Source organism: Sturnira hondurensis, unplaced genomic scaffold, assembly GCF_014824575.4.
Source record: "Sturnira hondurensis isolate 20B ecotype Veracruz unplaced genomic scaffold, ASM1482457v3 Scaffold0011512, whole genome shotgun sequence".
Lineage (NCBI taxonomy): Eukaryota > Metazoa > Chordata > Mammalia > Chiroptera > Phyllostomidae > Sturnira > Sturnira hondurensis.
In genome coordinates, this window is record NW_028084143.1 from 1125848 (window position 1) to 1146996 (window position 21149).

Consider the following 21149-nt stretch of genomic DNA (forward strand, 5'->3'; position numbering starts at 1 on the left):
CACACATTGATGTTTCTCTCCCTCTCCTTCTCCTTCCCTTCTCCTCTCTCTAAAAATAAATATTTTTTAAAAAAAGTCGCTATCAATTTTGGTCGCTATCAATTTTGACTGGTCTACTCGACCACGGAGCAGCAGCGTCCAGTGAGAAGCCACCAGCATGAAACTTTGCAAACCTCCTTTGACACGTTCCATCAGTCATAGTACCTTCTCCATACACTGCACACATCTTTTTACCTTTCTTGAAATAATATAGTATAATATGCCAGGAATGTATATTTTCTTTCATATCAGTATGAAAATGGCTACATAAAAATTCACCAATTTTGGTTGTTTTTTTTTAATGCATGCTGATATGACGGCTGTCACGATACAACCTAATAAAATTGTTTCAAATGAAGTTAAAGACAACTAAGCGCTGCTAGAGCCGTCTTAGGGAAAAAACCCGAAAGAACTTTTTGGCCAACCCCATACACTAAGTATCACTCGCAAAAGTCTGTTACAATAGTTGAAAACTTAATTACAGTAATGGATCATAACCAGCTTTAAAGGAGCCACTGAGATGACTGTGCATTACATATAGGGTCAGGAGGGAAATGCTTACTGAAGAAGCCAGTAGTCGACAACTCAGGAAAAAACGAAATAAAATCTGAATGTCCAACTACTCCCGTGCACCGACCACACTCCTTTCACACCGGTGGCAGTACGAGCCAGAATGTTCGTGTCAAATGAATACAGAAATCGCTCTTTACAGTTGTGCATGCAGCGAGACAGCTAAAAATATTCCCACTGTAGGTGTTCCCTCCACTCTGTTGAGTCTGTCCAACTGATGAATGGGCGCTGGTGTGCATACAAAGTGAAACTTACGCCGTGAAAAAGGGGTGATTTGTCTCAGAAAAAAACACCCACACGTGTCAAGTAGAAGTTCATTCCTATTAAAAGAACAGCTACTTTTGTTCCGTGTACAGGAGTCTGGTGCCCACTTACAGGCCCACATACATTACTTGGTACAAGTTAAAAGGCAAGGACTCGTTGGGTGGGACTGAGTTCCTTGGGGACCCCCACTTCACAGGGCTAGCAGGTGCCTCAGAACAAGATTATAGGCCTAGCAGATTAAAGCGGCTTTGAGGCGGCATCTAATTAGAGTGTAACCCTGAAATACAATTAGGTTAATTGCAGTATTATTTTATTACAGGGGAGGCAGAAACCCGGGACTTGGTGTTCACCCCAATCCCAGTTGATGTGGTAATGCTGTTTTTTTTTTCCTTTTTTCTTTGCACAAGACAGAACACTGGATGAGAAGGGAGAAGATGTGGGTTCCACCAAATGTTTTACGTGAACTTCACCTTTCACCACGTAGGGCCTCAGTTACTTGCAAAAAGAGGAGGTTGGGCTAAATGACCCCGTAAGTCCCTTTTAATACGCTGTAGTATTTAACAGAGTGGTTGAAGAGACTGTGGTGATAATGAAACTAAAACTAACGTCAGCCAGACCGTGGCCTTGTGAACGAAGGTATGCCTTGGACACGAGGCTGGCTTACTAGACCGATGCACACCTTCCCTGGGATTTCTGGGTAGCTTTATCCGGCAGCGTCCAGTCCGAGTTCCATCCGATACAGGATGCCTGGTAGGCAATATTTTGAACGCCTGCCCTTTCTGGATTATATCTAAGAGCCGGGAGGAGAGGGTGGAGATCTTGGAGCAAAAGTCAAATGGTGTGAATTTCCGCAGCGACTATTTCTGATCACCTGTTACGTCTAGGTACCATGTGAGGTCTGCCCTTGTCATTTCTTTACTTTCCTACAGCTCTGCAGTGCCCTGATGATCCCCTCCTTTGCACAGAGGAGGACTCCAGCCTCTTCTGTCCACGCTAGGCAGCTGCCCTTCCTAACCTCCCAGGTTCGCTGTGCCCACTGACAGGATAGCACCAAAAAGGGCCCACTGTGCCCAGAGCTGTTGGTAGGACCGCGAGGGACCGGTAACACATGCAGAGGTGCTCTGGGCACCCTCGAGTCTCGAAGGCAGAGTTTCCTTTAGAATCTTCAAAGCCCCACAGAAGCCACTCACCTTTCTTCTGCCCTCCTCCGCTGAGGGGCTGTCAGGAAGCATTAATTTCACAAAGTCTTCTTTTGACAGCACATGCCGAGCATCCGAGATCGAGTCCCCCACCACTGTCTGATGCGGAGTTGCCAGGGCCGGGAGCTCCATCTCGCCGTACAGCCTGCGGGAGCAAAGCGGAAGGGCGGTGAGGGGAGTGGCCGGCCCACTGGGAAAGTGCCTGCGGTGTTGAGAATCAGCGTCCGGAACCAGAACCTACGACGGCACACGGTGCTGTACAAGTCGTAGCTGCTAAGCCCATTCTCCTCGGTGGCATTCGCTCCACATCCCCACGTCTGTTTGTGAAATGGGCCCGACAGCAAAGGTAGATTTCTGAGTAATTCAGAAACGAATCAGACCCCCCAAATGCCTCAGGCGAGAAAAAATGCAGCCAGTTTTTAACGGGAGGCTGGGCTTCTCTTTCCCTAAAGCACAATTTCAATAACTCATCAGATTATCTTGCTCCTTTGAGGGAACCCCTGTGCTCCTCAGAAACATGAGACTGCCACACCTCACGTCTCAGGAAGGCAGAAAGGCCCCTATGGGAGCCTGGAATTTAAGAGTAATCGATCCAGGCGTGTGCCAAGCATGTTTTATTATCGGCAATTGCGCAAAGCTGTTTAGATAAATAAAGCAGCTGTCTCCCTTGATTATCAGCATATAAAATGTATTTATGGACAACAAAAGGCAGTCTAGCTGACTTTCTGCTTTCAGCTCTTTTCCAGGGAGAAAACTGGGGAGCTGCTTTCCAAAAGGGCACTCTGCAAACGCGGTCTGAGCCACCCAACATGCCTGCAGACTACGCGGCTCAACAGGGCCGGCGAGGCACATGTTGGCCACACGACTGAGACACAGTCTGCAGGAACCCAGGCCCAGAGTGGCCAGCAGCAGGGGGGTGACTTGTGTGACGCTGCTAGTGTGTCACTGAGAGAACTCTGGTTCAGAAGCAGGGCCCTCCTGACCCAAAAGTGACAGCTCCCTGAGAAATCAGCGGAATAAGAAGCTCAAGGGACATGCTCAGAATGAACAATGGTTTCTCTGGAAGTGTCCGTGGCGTCTGCTACGTTCCCAAGGCAAGTGGGGTTTCCTGCATGTCTCAGACCGGGCAGCACAAGCTCACTGACCACGTGAGCAGACCGTGGCCGTGAGGTGCAGCTTTTGAAACCGTTCAGAATGTGGGTGACGACGTGGCTGGCCCACAGGTGGCCTGGCAGCTCTGGAGGAAGCCACAGAGGCAGCCGTGTGGAGGTAAGCTGCTGCGGGCGTCTGGGCAGACGTGGAGCTGGGGAGCACTCACAAGCGGCCCCCATCATGTGCTTTGGGAGAGAACAAGTTAAAAACCCAGGTCCCCTCAGTGACTGCCCAGATAAAATCTAATGCCTATGCAGGCAACCCCGGAACACTGCAGGGGTCGGTGAGTCAACCCCCCGAAACTTTACTAACAGCCTACTGTTGACTTAAAGAGTCAAGTATCAAATATGTTGTGTGTTATATGTATGATATACTGTATTCTCATAATAAAGTAAGTGAGGAAAACGCTATTAAGAAAACCACAAGGAAGAGAAAAGACACTGAAAAACCCCATGTATACACAGGCCTGTGCAGTCCAACCTGTGCCACTCATGCAGACCTTGGAGTGGGGGTGTGTCTGGAGACCCTGTTTTTGCCTCAGTGACCTGAAGGGCTTTTGGGTGGGAGGAGAACCATGGGACAGAAAAAAAGACCCACCCACAGTGCCCAGGCACACCTCAGGGCTATGTGAATCAAGGTGCAGCTCTTGTTAGCTGCATTTTAAAACAGGTCACATTACTAAAAAAAAAAAGAAAAGAACTACTCAGTGATTTTAAAAGTAACTGGCTATTTCAGAGTGATGGGAAACCTCTGGAGGGCACACTGGTCTCCTGTTTTGTGTTCAGTGAGACGGCATGTTCTACCGCTCATGTGATCCAGGCACACGACCCTTGGCTGACCTTTTTCTGAGCACCCATTGCAGTGGTTTGGTGAACAGTGTTGTGATGGCATTTCAGACCTAGTGGGTGCAGTCCTGTGTGACTACAGGGATTATACAGGTGTCTCTCGTGTCTTCTTGTTTTAGAAGCACTTTCCTCGGCTGGACAAGGCCTGGGGCACCAGGCTGAGCCCAGTGCAGCGAAGGGGCCTGGCCTGAGGCTGGGAGGCCTGGGTTCGAATCCCAACACGACCCTCATGTGAGGCCAGGAAATTACTGCCCTGCCACCTAGCGATGCAACCCCTGTCTCACAGCATCCAGGACACCAGCTCTCTCACTAAGTGCCAAGGTGTCAACACAGGGGCTCAAACGCATGCACCGGGGGACACAAGGGGAAACGTCCACATGGGCTGCTACCCTCCATTCCCGCCTCTGCAGGGGAGGGAGCCCAGGGCCGGCACCGATGTGCAAAATGCCTTTACCGATATTTCCTAGAGCTTAAAAGGCTTGGGATGAATGTCCAGCAAGCACGCAGAAGGCAGAAATAGCAATACTATCATTGGAACATCTGCATTTATGTTTTAAAAAGTGCAATTATTACTATAAAATTATTTTCTTAACTTATTTGCAATTATTGACCGGATGGATTTTTTTTTTTACGCTAAAAGATTTCAAGTTCAATTTTACCACTAAAATGATTCTTAATTTAAAAGGCAGTATCCATGCTGGCCATATTTTATGAAGTAGCTCACTTTTAAAGGGAAAAAAAAGTGACACCAGTTCACTAACCGAGCGTGAGATCTGCACCAGCTCTCTGAAGTTGAGGCAGCCCCGGCCCCCACACCATCGGAGATGCAGCCCCAGCGCCCCCGGCCTCATCCCCCAGGGCACACGGCCTTTGTTTCAATGCTGCCCTTTAACAAATAAGCAAACCAGCAGCCCACCAGGACCGGCCAGCCTTGCTCCGCAACCTGAGATGTGTGTTGTCAGCAGTTTTCACAATGTAATGAAGTAAGTTATCGGTATTTTTGGTCTTTTCTTTGTTCAAATGGATAAAAACACCCCTCCCTACCTAACCACTAACCCTAACCACTGAAAGGGAAATCAGTCATGATGAAGCTGGATAAGATACTTTTTGTTTACGGATGTTGCTTAAACATCGGCTTTAAGAAACGCACACGGACTCTGTGGGAATTCAGATTGTCCTTGAACTCGTTTATTTACAAACTGGATGCTGACACCATCAGTAGGCGACTGCCACGACTTTTCTCTCGCAGGCACCGTCATGAGTACAAAGAACGGGGGTCTCCTTTAACTTTATGTGCAAAAGCAAGGATAGGGAAGACTTAAAGAGAAAAATAAATGCCAACATTGAAAGTTTTACAAAGAGCTTTCTAGATTATTCTTCTTTAGGAAATATACCCCGTTGGTGGGGGGATACGGGTGCTCATCAGCCCCCAGAGGTACAAGGCCACCCAGGGAAGACCTGGGGGTACACTAGCCACCTTACCCCTGACACTCGGTCACTTCGGGCTCCTCGGGCGGCGGGCTGCCTTCCGACTTCTTCCAGCCGATGACGTACTTGCTCACGGCCCCCTGTCTGTGGTAGGGCTTGGACATGGGCCCAGAGACTGGCGGGCCGCTGCTGTGGGACACGATGTAGACTTTGGACGTGTCCAGAGATCCGGTGGCTTTGGAACAGTGAGCCGAAGGGCTCCCCGAATGGTGCGAGCCGCTGTGGAGAAAACAGACAAGGCTGCAGCGTCATCGGAGCTCAGCGGTGCTGGCCTGTCCCCAAGCTCACAGCCACACCTTTGCTCCTGTCCCCTGTGAGGAACGCTGAGCCGCGGGAGGCGGAGACGCGGTTGCGCAGCACGCGCCGTGTCTGAGTGCCTCGGCTTCCCTGGGCTAAGGACGCTCAAGGGCAAGACCTGTGCCTGGTGCAGAGGACGTTAAACACACGGCAGGGGACGGAAACAGAAAAACGGGCAGTGTGCTCAGATGATGGAAAGTCACGTGGTGACTGGAAGTCATGTGGTGAATCGACATAAGGGAAGGTGCTCGGCCTTGGCTGTCGCCAGGGAAATGCCAACGCAAGCCGAGAAGATCACGGCACATCTGCCAGGGAACGTCTGATGAAGAACACCCAGTGCCGGCCAAGACTCGGAGCAATGGGTGCCCTCCTACCGCTGGCGGAGTGGAGAGTGACGGCTGGAGAGCAGGCTGGCACTACCCGTGAAGGTGTACGCCCACACAGCATCTGACCCAGCAACCCCTCCTGAGTGTCCGCCCTGCATAAACTCCTGCACACGTGCACCTGGGCACAGGAAATGGTGCTGACGGGAGCACTGATCTTAACAGCTCCTCCAGGGTGGCCCCAGAGTCATCAGCTGGTAAACTCCTGCATGAGAACGCCGTGTCCAGGCCTCCAGGCTCTGAAGGCACACCTATTCTTCCCTGAGCTTCTTACTGTAAAAACTTCAGATCTACAGAAAAGGTATCGAAACAGCACAGTAACATCCACGTTCCCTTTCTACAGACAAACTACGTGTCACTACCTTGCTGTCTACACAAACTACGTGTCACTACCTTGCTGTCCTGTGCTACCCCTGTCCCTACACGTGCCCCTGAGAACCGTGTGGGGATTCGCTGAAGACCTTATGACATCACACTCCTACATTTCAGTGCCCGTCTCCTAGTGAGGACATTCTCCCACACAGTGACAGTATGACGAGCGCCCTCAGAAACTGGGCATCAGGGCAGTGCTGCTATCTCACACGCAGCCCATGTTCTAATTTCTCAGTTGTCCCTGTAATGCTTATGGCTCCGGCCCCACCATCCGGACCAACGAGGAGCTGTGGGCTGCCGTTACCCACCACGAGCACGTGACTTTTAAAGGCTCTGTTATCCCCGAGGTGGTCCACGGTCTCGGTAAGTCTGGGGAGCCCAGGGTCCAGTCCAGTTAATATGCTGTGCAAGCTCCTCATATTTCCCCCTGAAGTACCAAATCACGCCTTTTCGGAGAATGTGTTGTGAATAACGAAGGCATGGCCACAAACCCTATGGGTTTTCCATTTGTTTTTATAAATGATGGTTTTGTAACTCAGAGTTGATCAAAAATCTTCACTCCCAATAGTAAAATATTTTAAAGTTAAACTGTAAGAACAAATTGACTCCATCTGATGGGTGAGATGGCAAAAATCCATGTTTAGCGGCAGTAGCATCATTGTAAGTTTTCTCTGAAGCTGGTGAACATTCTAGATGTCTGCAATAAGCTCTCCATAAATCTCTTCCTTCTAAAGCTCTTACTGTAGCATTTCAATGCCAAGTTCCCATCATTTACAGCAGGGAAAGGGCGTGATGAGAGCAACAGTAACAAAACACAGATCACCACGCACTGTGTGCAGAAGAACCTAGAACATGCATTTCTCTCCTTTTTTCCCCTGCAGTGGATTTACTTCACTTTGCCAAGCCTTGGTGCAGCTAATGTGAATACTGCTTTGTGTCCCAAGCTCTTATTTACATGTCCTGGCTTCGTAGCAAGAAAAAAAAAGGATTTTCTGAATTAAAAGAACACCTTGTGGACAGGAGAGCCGGGGAGCACAGGCCTGTGTGTGACCTCTGCTGAAGCGCCGTCCGTGGTGGGAGAAATGCTCCCACCAGGCTGGAGGATCAGGGGGACACCCCCAGATCAGCTCAGCTGCCTGTCTCCAGCACTGAGATGCGTGCTGGGAAAATCAGGGAGGAGGTCAGGGCTGCGTCAGGAAAGACCATGGGCAGGAGGGCAAGCACGGTGCTGGCCGGCGGGCAGCAGCTACAGTCGGCCCAGAGCCGAGCCTGAGTACGCGCTTCTTCGCCTCGTCTTCGAAGGCAGGGATCACAAAGGATGAGATTTAAAACCACTGTACAACCCTACTCACCACCACATACGATACACCTACAGCCAGAACATCGTTCCTTTACGTTTAGCTGGTCTTTGCTTTCTAGAAGTCAGATTGTGGGTGTGCACAGATGTGCACTGTTACACAGAAGACCGCAGGGCTTCCTCCTGGTGAGGGTCCTCGGGAATGGGAGGACCAGCCGGCACGGGCCTTTCTTGTAGGGGCGATGCACAGGCTATGCAGAAGCCACCCCTGCCTTCTCCCCAATGACTGCTCACTGCAGCCCGAGTTCTGTTTAGCTGGCATGGCTTCCAACAGTTAGGGACAACAGACTGAACAGGGGAGACAGGTAAGAAGCCTGACCAGAGCAAGTAATTCTCTCAAATGTAGAGAAAGGGAAATAAAACCACAAACAAGTAGGCAGACAGTTGAGCAAACAGGTGACACTGTATCTCACCTGCATACTGCTTCTGCCTCAAGCCCCCACCCCCACCCTGCAGGCGACGAGACCCAGGGGGCCCTGTTGGACTCAGCAGGTGACAGCCGCAGGCACTCACCTGGAGTGAGAGGAGATCTCGCTGAGGTCACCCATGCTGCCGCCAGCAGCGCCGCTGGCACAGCCGGCCGGGGCATAGCTGTGCACCGCGTACATCTTCGCCTGCTCGTCCTCAGGCCCCGAGATGTCGGCAGCGTCGGCCCACTGCTCGGCACGGCTGTGGATCAAGGACCGGCTGCCCGCCAGGTGCATGGGGCCCAGGCCCGCGGGGGGCATGCAGGGGGCCGTGTCGATGCCGCTGTCGGTGGACGCCCCTTTCAGGTAGGTCAGCCCCAGCAGCTCTGGGTCCATCAGGTCCCCCGACCCGAAGTGCTTGTCGTCGCTGTTGCTGGAGGTGCTGCTGGACAGCGTGTTGCTGCTGGAGTGGCTGGAGCAGCTTTTATCCCCGATCTGCGGAGAGAGGCAGACGGGGCTCAGCCGAGGCCGTGGGAGCACACCTCGCTCCCCACCGCTGCGGCTGCTGTGTCCTCCGCGGGCGCAGGGCTGTGCGGCCGAGCCCAGCTCGTCTGCCAGCACCGTCCCTCCAGGGGGCTCTGGTGACGGGCGTCATTCCTTAGCAATGAAGCGTATTTTAAAGAAGGCAGGCACGCTTTTTCTTTTTCTTTTTGGATGTAGTGGCATTGCACACTCACCAGACTGCAGTGTAGTGCAGACATAACTGACACCCACCGGGAAACCATGGGTTCGTGTGACTCACTGTACTGACACCCACTTCACCGCTGTGACCGGAACCGAAGCTGCTCAGGGATGGAGTGAGCCTGCGCGCTGCTCCGTGAGGAACACAACCGTGCTCACCAGGCCCGCAAGGCTACAGGCTAGACAAGCTCCCAGCACCCCTCTCCCCTCGCTCTTCAAAGCCAAGGGTAGAACGACACAAAGGAGAACGGCCTGGGCTCTCGGCCCCAATTCCTCCCGAGGTTCACCTTACGTTAAGCAGGAATCTTTTCAAGTCTTTGTTTGTTATTCGTGCAGGAAGCACAGTGTCACTGACCAGAAAATAACCAACACAGGCTAATAAACTGGGACAGCATGTGGAAAATTAATAAAAGGAGGACAGTGGCCTTTTCTCAAGAAAACGCTTCGATGACAAATTACAGCGCCAGCGCTGGGCCGGGCAGGAGAGCCGGGCTAAGCCACGGTTGGGGGTGGGGAGGTGCTGCTGTCCTGAGCTCCTCTATATTGGGATGTGGAGCTCACGTGACCGACTACGGACCCACCGACACCACCCCCAAGGAGGCACGAGCAGGCGCCGGAGGCCCCGTGCTACTGAGGTGGGCTCTCTGCAGAGGAAGCAAGGGGGTCTTGGGGTCCCTGGGAGACAAAATCTGCAAAGGACAGAGTATGTGTCCCTGCCTGACTGAGGTGCTCACACAGGCCCTCAGCACAGCCTGGGGACACGAACAAGCCCTGGAGCATCAGCAAAGGCTGTGGAATTAAGCTGGGCCCCGAGCCTTCTTTCACTCAGAGCGATCTGACCCCGAAGCAGATCCCCGACCTTTTGATCACACACCGATGTTCACAAGCCCACTGCCCTAAGACAGCTGCACAGATGGAAGTCAGCAGATGCTGTGAAGCTGACTCTGACGGGGCCCAAGGAGTGGGGACCGTCACGTGTGTGCACCAAGAGGGAAGGCGCACTCCACCCAGGTGCTGATACCATTTCCTTACCTGCACATTTACAAAAATAAGCTACTCTAAAAGGTCGGCCTTACTTGGGAACAACAGACAGTCTATGTTTTCCTGTTTAACAGCATCTTTTGGTTCCCTGAGCTGGTCACCTGCAAGACTCACCCTCGGGGCTGTGGTGAGGAGCACACACACACACACCACCAGCGAGTTGCCAGTGCTGCTGCCGTGGCCCATTGGTGGCTGTGTGTGCACATTACCAGCCCGCTACAGACAGAATGTCTCCGACCAGCCGCTGAACTCACCGCAACAGGAGCACAAGCTAGTAACTGTCAGCGCTGGGTTCAGGGTCAAAGGCTGAGGGTGCCCTTGTGGCTTTGCAGTAATTTGCTCTGAGACCTTTCTTTGAGGTTCTTCATAAATCAAGGAGAGAAAAGCTCTCGACTTCCTATTTGTTCACTGTTTCGCCTCAGCTCTAAGCGACCTGCCAGGTTCAAGGGCACGCCACGGTGTGCCCTGGCAATGTGGCTAACAAGGAATCAGAATGGCTGCACGGTGACCCGCTCAGGACAACAGGACTTACGTGAGAAAGCTTATTGGGGGAATCTTTGCAAGTTCCATCCTTCTGCAGGCCTCTCTCCTTGTAGGAACTCAGGGCTTTGGAGGGCGGGCCATGCCACTTGGTTTCTGCCGCACACAGAGGGAAGAGCTGAGTCTTGAATTTCCAGAAGTGGTGAAAGGGCAAGGGACCACGGGAGCCCAACAGGCCATTTGGTGAAAACAAATAGGGTCGTGGTCCCAGGACTTTCTGGTCTCACCAGTGGGTTTGCATAGGAGTAGGCAGGACCCCCCCCAAAGGTGACAATGGTCCATTTCCATAGGACCACCATCAGTGTGCCCACATCCCTGGTGGCTCCCAGGGACGAGCTGACACATGGCACAGTGGTGCACCCCAAACGGGTGCTGAACGAACGCGTGATGGGACAGGGGAGGGAGCAGGAGGGCAGGGCTGCAGGGAGGGGGGCTGCCCGCGGGGCCCCGTGTTACCTGGGTGTCTGCCCCCGTCGGCAGTGTCCTCCCGCTCCCTGGCCCCTTCACACTCCAGAGGGCCCGGGCCCTGGTGCTCCAGCAGCAGGGGGGACTGGCACCTGGAAAGAAGAGGAGCTGACCCTGGCCACCACTGCTGCCCGCCGGTGTGTCCCAAAGTGCTGGCTCCTACACGGGCACCCCCAGGGAGACCCCTAACAAGAAGTACCTGCCGCAAACATGTGGGGTCTGTCCCCCAGCCCCGTCAGAGGGGGTTCATGCATTGGGAACTGGGCTCTAGTTCCCCCACGAGGTCAGTGGGGGCACCTGGGTGACAGTCCTTCAAAGATGAAGAAGGGCCACCAACGCCAGTGGGTGAAAGGACTCTTGTTCCCAGCAAGCTAGAAATGAGATCACTGCTTCCATTTTTCTTGTGCCCAGAATACATGCCCCTGATACTTCTGTGTGTTACATTTTGTAGGAAAGGAAAATAAGACCCATTGGCTGTAGACTACCTCAGGGGGACCTTCTTTTACCCAAAATAGGGCAATATAAATCTACAAAGGAAATAAATCTCAGAAAACTTGACTATAAAGTGATTCCCATTTATAGGATCCCAGCTACAGATTCTCGTTTGCAGAAAAAGCCAGGAAAGTCTCCTTTGACACAAAAATCTCCCCTCTGCTTTACCATGTAGCTCCTCGGGAAACTGTCTTTCTGTGCAACTTTTAAGAACTCCACCCATTATTTCGGGAAAGGGGACTATAACTCAACTGAAAATACCTACTTCTGAGGCCAGACTGCTGGGCAAGAGGGCTCTGGGAAGGCACTTCCTTCTGGTAATGGGACCCTTCTCGTCCAACCTGGCCATTCCCTCCTCTAAATCCCCTCACCCGGCTCCTTCCAAGGGGAGGCTCGGCCTGGGAGCAGCCTGGGCCCACTGCCGGGAGAGCGGCCGCCATCGCGTGGGGAGCCCGCGGCCTCGCCTCCCTCTTCGTCTTCCCCCAGGTGTCTTCCCCCGAGTGACACATCTGTCAGCTCAGCGTCTCCATGTTCCCAGGTGCCCTTGGGCTCCAGCTGACCTGCTGGCACCCGGACACTAGGTGAACAGACAGCACAAGAGCCAGTCCTCGGCCCACGTGCAAGGCGGCCTTCTTCCCTTCTCTGCCAGGAGGCAGAGAAAGAGGTGTCAAAGGCAAAACCAGGCTCCTCTGACTCTGGGCTGTTTCAGAGAAAAAGTACTTTCAAGAGAGGCTGAATTTATACCTCGTCAGCAGTTGGAGGAGGGGACTCTCCCAAGGACACTGCCCATAGAGTCCCCAAACCCTTAATTTTTACACGCTCAAAGGCTTTGCACATCTGAGGGAAAAAAAGCAGACACACCCAGAGGGCAGGCAAACGAGCACCAGCTACCTACATGGAGACAGTGAGCCTTCTGGCTTTCCACAGACTCACGGGAAGCCTGCAGGACACTCTACACCTCCCATCGGCCTCACACAGCCAGTGTGGCCCCTGAGGGTGGGGCCCTGGAGGGTGGGGGCAAGCATACCCATCGTAGGCCACTTGTGGTCGCCAGGGCCCGCTGCCACCAGGTCCGGGGTCACTGGAGGATGACTGGTTGCTGGGCGAGCTTCTGCAACGGGGACCAGAGTCAGTACCAGGGCGCCGCGCTCCCTGTGTGGTACCCGCACCTTGACCTGCTTGTTTTACAAGCGAATTCCGTTTCCCAAAGAGAGACGCATGTTGAAAGACATGGCTGGAACAAGCCTTCACGTCTGAAGGGTTGCCACGCAGACCACGACTCGGTGAAACATGGGAAAACAGCCACGTGACCCCCAGGAACACACAACTCCAAAGGCATGGCTACCACCTGGTGCGTGACACTCAGCACAAGGCACATTTTTGATTCTGTACGTGCAACCTGTGCAGAGAGAAAACCCTGAACGGGGCAAACGCAGCCTCGTCCATTCCTGCGTCTCTCAGACACACACACGTGAGAGGTGCTCATGAGAACTCGCCTGGGGAAGACAAGCTCGCCACGTGCTGTAGGGACCCTCCCGGTGTTGCCCTATAACTTGCTAACTTCTACTTCACCAGGGGAGGCCCGGCAGAGCCCTTCCCGGCCAGCTGCCCCCCTCTCAGCTGGGCTACCTGGGAGCATTTAGTGGAATGTGGGGCGTTTACAAGCTCAGCAGACGTTCGCGCGAGGGGGCCCAGAACCAAGCTGCCTTCATGTCGGGGTGAAGCGGCCCCTTTCCTGCCCTCGCTCGGGAAGGATGATGGAGGAAGCAGCGGAGGACCGTGTGGTTTCATTCATTAACTAGTTATTGTGAAAACATGCACAGGCCTACTGCAGGCCAGCAACGGCTCTAAGCGCTTTACCCACATGGATGGATCCGAGCCTTGTAAAGCCCCAGAGAAGTCTCTTTATTACTGAGTTTACTCCTCAGAAGAGCAGACCAGAGGCCGGGCAAGGACGAGTGGGAGCCCCAGGTCACCAGGCAGCCAGGGTGCAGGCCGGCACCTGTGCTCCCGATGCTCTGCCGGCCCAGAGCCCCGTGAGCCACTGTGAGGGCTCTCTGGTGTCCCCACGGCCGTAAGGCCACGCGACAGCTGAGATCGGGGTGGGAATTAACGGTGCCGAGACAAGCTTGCTGTTTGTTCGCTTCGGACGACCTGTGCGAATCATGCATCGAAAAATGCTCACCAGCTTCTGATGCCATTGGCTTTAACTTTAAAATAAGTGGGTTTTCACTGGAAAATTAATTTAAACTCAGCTTGCTCTGCTGAAAGTGAGAGAAAAGTCGAGAAATGCTAGTGACCTCGGACCTCTTAAAACACTGCCCACATTAGGGTGATGGGATTTAATCATCGATTTGGCAGTTTATTCATGCATGAAGCCATTATTTGCACGCATCCAGAGGGCCGCGCACAAGGGCTTCCTGGGCCTTTCCCGAGACGGTGTAGAAGGTGAGCAGACCGGGTGGGTCACAGATGGTGGGCGGCATCTGCGGTTAGGTCCTTCCCTTCCTTTAAATTCATTCTTCAGCTGGAGTCAACACAACATGACATTTGTTGCAGATGCACAATGGTGACTGGGCATCGCAGGGCCAGCAGCAGGACGGTCCCAGGCACCCCTGTGTCTGCGGCCCCAGCCCTGCCTACCAACATGTTCGGGAGAAGCTGACTCAGACACCATGAGGCCAAACAAAAGCCAGCCCCTCCCGCCGTCTGAAGTCAGCGTGCCAGCCCTACCTGGTGCCATCAGGCAGCTTGCGGTCGAAGGAGGTGCTGCGCGGGATGGCGGCCTGGGCCTGCTGCAGCAGCTGCTGGCACTGCAGCCGGTCGGGCGTGCCGGGCGCGGGCGAGGCTCTGGGCAGGGGCTGCAGGGCCGGGGTGGGCACCCGGTGCCACGTGGTGTTCCTCCGAAAGGGGGTTTTGTACTCGCAGGGGGTGCCTTCGCTGTCCAGTTTGTACTCCACCATGGGAATTCGGCAGAGCTCGGAACACCCTCTGTGGAGGCAAGGAGACAGTGAGACGGGGGGCTCGGCGCCGTCGGCTTGGCTCTGTGTGGTCGCGTGTGCTTGTCAGGGCCCATGGACCGTGAGGAGGGCCGCTCTGTCCAGGGAGCAGCTCGCCTACAGTAGAGAGCATGCCCTGACTATTCGGGCCCTGCTGCCTCTGACCACTGAGTCTGGGGATTAACAGAGCTCTGTGCCCCAGCCTGGCCGCTCTGCTTGACCCATGCTGAAAACCGGCTATGCGGTGGCTCAAGTGAAATAAGGGGCATGGAGCTCCTGCCCCAGGCCCCCGGTGAGGATCTCAAAGGGTCAACACCTGGCACCACAGAGGCCCCCAGGGCCCAGCGGGCAGTCAAATGACTTAAGCACACTCTGCGGACCACAGCTCTGTCGGGAGCAACGGCCAGGGCTGGCAGACTGTGGCTGGTTTCTCTGTCTCTCACCCCCCAGAGTATCCCCAGAGATTCCTCTTCTGGAAACGTCCATGCACCTCACGCTCCCTCTAGAGCTGTGTGGCCCACAGGGCAGCCCCGGCAACGAGGTGGCAGGGCCCTGAACTGGGGGCAGAGTGACGGAGGAGAGCAGAGACTGGATCGCGGTTCACCTTTAGGTTCGACACTCAGGTCCTTCCTCTTTAAGTACGGCTGAAACAGCGTGCCTTCACAGACCTACTTTTACAGCTAAAAATTTCACGAAACCTAAACACAGCAAGTAGTTTGGATGAAGATTTCCCATCGAAACTGATTATAGGTATAAAACGCACCCTGGATTTTAAAGACCTAGTGAAAAAGGTAATACAAACTCATAATCTCACTGATAATTTCTAATATTTATTGGCTGTTGAAATAATATTTGAGATATTAAGTTAAACAACATATAGGGTTAAAAATAATTTCCCGTGTTAAATAAAACTTTTGTAACATGGCTGTTGGAAAACCCAGTGGTCTGGCCTACCCACAGTTGCCACACATCTTGTCTCCTCCTGACTGTCCGGCCCCTGTGTCCCACCCCCTGACAACCACAGCTCCTGATCTGGCCCAAGACTCAGCTCAAACCCCACTGCTCCCCAAGATTTGCAGTCTCTGCTGAGGAGCACAAAGGCCAGCAGCAAGTCATGTGTCGTCAGCGCGGTGTTCTGCAGGGGCACACAAGGACACTGGATCACAGTGATCTCTCCTCGCACCTTCGGGATGCAGACCAGCGAGTGCCTGTGGCAGCCGTCCCCTGGCTTGCGGTGACCCGGTCTAGCTACAGCCTGTGGGATGCGGGAGAGTGCTGTGGCCCTGGATGACGGGCAGTGATCACCTTTAGGCCTCTCGCGTGGATATGCTCTCTCTCCAGGTGGTCTGCAAACTTTTTGGAGAGACCTGGATTTATCTTAAACCCACTGGTATACATGGAATCATGCCCAGTGAACATGGGCAATGCAAAGTTTCAACAGCTGAGCCCTGGCCAGAGAAAGGAAAAGGTGGGGAGAAAACTATTAGGCAACAATGCAAGACAACTCCCAGAATTAAATGATACGTAACACCAGAATAAAAGGGGCAGAGTGCCCAGCAAAACGAATGCAAAAAGATCTGTGTCAAGACACCTCACTGCGGAACTCAGATCCCTGCGTTAAACGAGATCTGAGCTCCCGGGGCGACGGGTGGAGAGGCTGGGTCGGGGCAGGCCCATACAGTGGCTGGTACACAGAGCAGCTCCAGTCTCCTCAAGGGCAGTGGGAGGGCTATTTCTTGCCTTTGAAATCTACACTCCCTGGAGCTTGGGATGGAGAGATGGGCAGAAATACAACACAATGTCCTGCTTTGAGGCTTGGGAAGCCAAAGGGACGCTGGTGCTACCCTGGGAGACCAGACGAAGGATGCGGGACAAAGCATGCTAAAGAGACACTACTACGTCTGTTCACAGAGAACGCCGCAGGGACGATGTGTTTACTAGTAAACTTTACTTATCTTTCAACACCTCTTCCGCCACAGCAAAATTCATCTCTCCAACCCACGCAAGTCTGAATTACTCTGGATTTACTGCATGTGTTAGTGAAATTACTGGCCACATTTAGTAAGTCCAGATTTACGCTGATTTGTATTTGTGCATGTGTGTGTTGTGAAATGCCGAAGCTCTACAATTTTTACTCAAGGATTTTTACTGTTCCAAGGGTTTCTCTATTTAAGTAGATACCACATCTCCTGGTACTGCGGACTCATCCACGCGACCAGTGGCCTCGTCAGAGATCCTAATGGTGGGCCGTCACAGTAAACAGAACATGAAGAAGAACTACTGTGTCTTCCGTCCTGACACTCTGCCCAAGTCACTGGGCGTTCAGGTGACCCTGAGGCTGCGGCGTCTCAAAGGCTGCACCAGCCTGAACAGGGCAGGTCAGGGAATTTCTTGTGGAACTCACCAAGGCTAAAGGTCCCGGATTCACATTTGGAATGAAAGGAATGTGAATCCTTCATCAGCTTGCATTTCCGGGGCCTGCCTGGGTTTCAAGTTCATTAGCTTTGGCTTAAAAGGAAGAACAAAGAAAGAGAGGACAGGGCTGAGTCGTACGGCACACTTAGTTTATGCTCATCGGCTATGGTCTTTGGTACACTGTTGTAACTCAGCCTGAATCTCGGAAGAGGAGCGCTCCTCCATCGGGGCGGAACTGTGCACAACAGTTCAGAGAGCGGTACAAGGACGTGTGCAATGCACTCGGTTGAGGGGGATCGGGGGTGGGATCATTCTGTGTCCAGTTTCTTGCATAAAGTCATGTGTAAATGATCTTCTAATTCTAAGAACTGGCATTCTTTGGCCCTAATAAAAATGAGCTCTTCTCAAAAAAGGTGTTTTATTATTGAATCAAAATTAATGTTGTTATAATGTGACACTTTTATAGCAACTACACTCATAAACTGAGTATTTCCTTCTTCATTTCTGTGAATAAGATGCCATAGAAATACTACTAATTATAACACACCAGGCCCAGTCAACCTTAGTTCTGCTCCATACAAATCAGAAATTCCTTGAAAAATGTGAATAGAAGATTTGACAAAGTTTTAAGGAAATGGGAAAGGTGTAAAACTGGAATGACAAATGCACCCGCAGGGGCCCTGTGCCACAGTGCGCACCAGCCACGCACCTGCCCCTGACCTTGCACACTCCTCTCTGTCCCTGCGCAGTCCCAGCACAGGATACCAGGTGGCACCATCCCAGCTCACCCGGAAACTTCTCCTCACCAATAGGTCAAAAGGCAGCAGAAACCCAAACTGACCAAATGCAAAGAGACGCAGCACAAAAGACACATCGGGGAAAGTGTCTCCTATGTAAAGGAAACGTTTTTCTTGAAGACCTGAGTCTTCTGCCTTCCTAAATTGCAAGATTCGGGGCTCACGATAAACGCCCTTGGCCTCCTTTCAACTCGCCAAGCAAGGCAATAGATTGAGCTACATTTCTAGCTTCGGGCACAGCTTTCCCAGTTTGCCTGCCAGAAGGAGACACGAGAGACATCAGATAAGGCTGCAGGATCACTTACAGGGAAGCCTATCCGGTTCCTCTTCACTCGGTAACAAAAGAATGTGTCATCTACTTACACTTCTAATTAGCATGAATGCTACACAGAGATCAATAAAAGCTCAGCTGCAGAGTTAAAAATAAATACAATTTTTAATGTGGTTCATCTAGCCAGAAACTTTTCTGAGTCTAATCTCTCTTAGTTGTGTAACCTGGAAGGCAAAACATTGTGTCGACCAAGAAGGTCATAGAAAACGTGCTGATTAAAATGCAACATGACGAAACTGTGAGAATGACAAGTAGTTCCATTAGTCGGAGCCCTCGGAGACTCTCACGTTTGGCTGCTTTATTCTGAAACACCACACTGCGTGTCCTTCTGCCCTCGGCTCTGTGGGCTTCCTAGCATGGCTTACTCCTGAAAAGGGACCCTCTCCACACGCAGTGGCACCCTCCTGCTGCGGAATGCAGGGCCTCCCAGCAGTTGGTTTCTGGTCCCCTGTTACTTGTGCTTCTGGGCAAGGCCAGCACAGCGGTGGTGTCCACTCTGGTTCCCAGCTGACAGGCATCCATACTCGCTGTCAACCAATCACTGTACCCGTGCACCCTTAACTTCAGAGATGCCCAGCAAGAGAGGCCAGCAAGATGGCATCCACCCACGGAGGCCCACTCCCTTCCAATGGCATCTCTAGTTTCCTGGAAGTGCTCTTCCCTTAATACCATCAATATTGAGGGGTGCTTGAAAGGAGAGGCTGCGGGGTCTCCCCTCCACAGCCTGACCACCAGGCAGCACTGGGGGAGCCCAGCCACACTGTCCAGTTTTATGCGTTCCGTTGACCACCTGTTCTCCACGAAAGTGAAAGTTCAGGCTCTGAGCTCAAAACCCAGACTTGCCCATACACAGAAACGGGACAGTCTCGTTGGACCCATGTTTCTCTTCCTGCAGGAGAGGCAGGAACCGCAACACGAGTGTCAAGATTAAATTGCATGAAACATGAGCTTCATGAAGCGGCAGCGTCACAGGAAGGAGCTCAGTTACAAACAGGAAGTACTTTCTGCTTCTGGCAGATGGAGGTCACTGATATGGGACCAGGAAGGCACAGACATTCACAGAAGCTCACACCGACTTCCTTGGCCCACCAGCAGCCCCATTGCCGTGTGCAGGGGGTCTCCTGTACTCACAGCACTTGAAGTCGGACTGTGTGTAACAATCAGGATTGCAGACAACTGCACACTGTGACGACCCCCCACATATATTCACCTGTGCAACACATCGTCACTCTGTCCCCTTATTCCTTCCACCTTACATGCAGGTGGGACATACAACTTCAACCTCCTGCTGCTCCAAGGGGGTGAGTCCCAGGGGTAACAAATAGTGACGATTCTTTTGAAGAATAGCAAAACAAAACCAAAAACCTAGAGAATTGAGAAAGTTAACAAGGCATATTCTTTTAAAAAAAAAAGGCACTTGAACAAATCAGCTGGAGCTGGCCTGGGTAAGCTGAGATCACACAGCCGCATGTAATCCCATAATTACAGCTTGCATGTGCCATGCTCTGAAATGGCCTGGTGGTTTTACTTAATTTGGCTGCCTTGTAGAGAATCTTTAACTAAACCCCGTAATCTAAGGAAGAACCTTACAGCCTACCCCAGCACTCTCCTTTCCTCCATTCTGCCACTTACCTTGTGGGGCGCTGGACCCTTTCCACGCACACTGTGCCATCGCCATTTCCCAGAAATGTCCGAGGAGTCCCAAGGACATGCCCGATTTTCAGAGAAGGCTCAGAGAGGCTGGCGAGGCGAGGCAGCTAACCAGAGACAGGTTCACACCGGAACTTGGAACCTCTGATTCCTAGTTCCGTGCTCTTTCCAAAAACCCTTGGCCACCTCCTTCGAAAACCATCAAAGAATAGTTAATGCGGCCCGTAACGCCATACTTTCCACTAGAAGCTAAAAAAAAAAATCTTTGGAAACAAAGGCGGAGAGATCCCCTGAAAAGTACAATCTGCTTCTTATATATTATGCACTTTGCAAAAGAACCCTTTATAGCCCTAGGGATTAAAGCAATCACTGATATTTTAATCATTTTAGCGTCTGTTATGCTAATAGCCTGCTAAGAGCTAAAGACTCTTTCCAAATCATCCAACAAGGTGACAGGGGTAATTGAAGCTCATTCACTTGAATCGCAAACTCTTTTTGTTGCACAGAAAATCAAAAGCTTGCAACAGGGAGATAACCAGACAATACGGCCTATGGGAAGGGTTAGGGCAGTGCCGTGCTCGAAACAGGTACTAATTGAAATGCTCTTCTGGCAAATTTACAGGAATAGAAAGACAGCTAGACTACAGACAGACAGAGCCATCAGACCATGAGCCCACCTGACCAAGCCCTCCGACTAAGGACTCCAACTGAAAAGGCGTGTGTCACAGGCCACGGGCAGGGCAGCTGCCTGGAACTGAATTATTTATCAGCTTCCAACCCTTCCTCCCTCACGAAGCGCAGGGGCCCACTGTGTCTCCCCAGGGGTCGTACCCCGAACAGCACTCGACTAAATGGCTCCGGAAGTTCTCCACAAAGCCAGCCACTTCCTTTTGTTTCTTAGAAAGCTAGACACCCGAAATGGCATCTTATTGCATTACACACTTCAAGTTAAACACAGAAGATTCTCAATGGCCCTGTGACGCCTGGTTTCTGATAAGAACGTTGCCATCAGGAGAGCATCGCTGCCTGTGCACTCACACGGCGGGGGACTTGTCCACCACGACGCAGCTCGCGCTTTCCCGTCACCCTTGCCTTCCTGTCACAGTGTCAGTGATAGGACCACATTCCAAGCCGCAAAACTGCGTGGGCACTGAAACACAGAGCAGTAACTGGAGAGGCTGTGTTTTCGGAGACACAGTATCACGTAGTGAGCTGTTGCTATACTTCGAGAAGACTATTTTTAAACAGCAGGACTATAAATGGAAAAGACTGCATTCTGGAATCCCAGGCAGACACGGGGGCCCG

General features: G+C 52.3%; 1 protein-coding gene across 3 annotated transcripts in view; it reads right to left on the minus strand.

Annotated features, from left to right (window-relative positions):
• SIPA1L2 (signal induced proliferation associated 1 like 2) overlaps positions 1-21149 on the minus strand; it is a 185095-nt gene that overhangs the window by 24002 nt on the left and 139944 nt on the right. For all 3 annotated transcript variants that reach the window (XM_037060249.1, XM_037060250.1, XM_037060248.1), the window contains exons 10-16: positions 14386-14643; positions 12680-12763; positions 11152-11252; positions 10688-10791; positions 8480-8868; positions 5552-5776; positions 2064-2217 (exon numbers count right to left, since the gene is read on the minus strand). In XM_037060249.1, the coding sequence (XP_036916144.1) occupies positions 2064-2217; positions 5552-5776; positions 8480-8868; positions 10688-10791; positions 11152-11252; positions 12680-12763; positions 14386-14643 (1315 nt within the window). The remainder of the gene's footprint in view (positions 1-2063; positions 2218-5551; positions 5777-8479; positions 8869-10687; positions 10792-11151; positions 11253-12679; positions 12764-14385; positions 14644-21149) is intronic.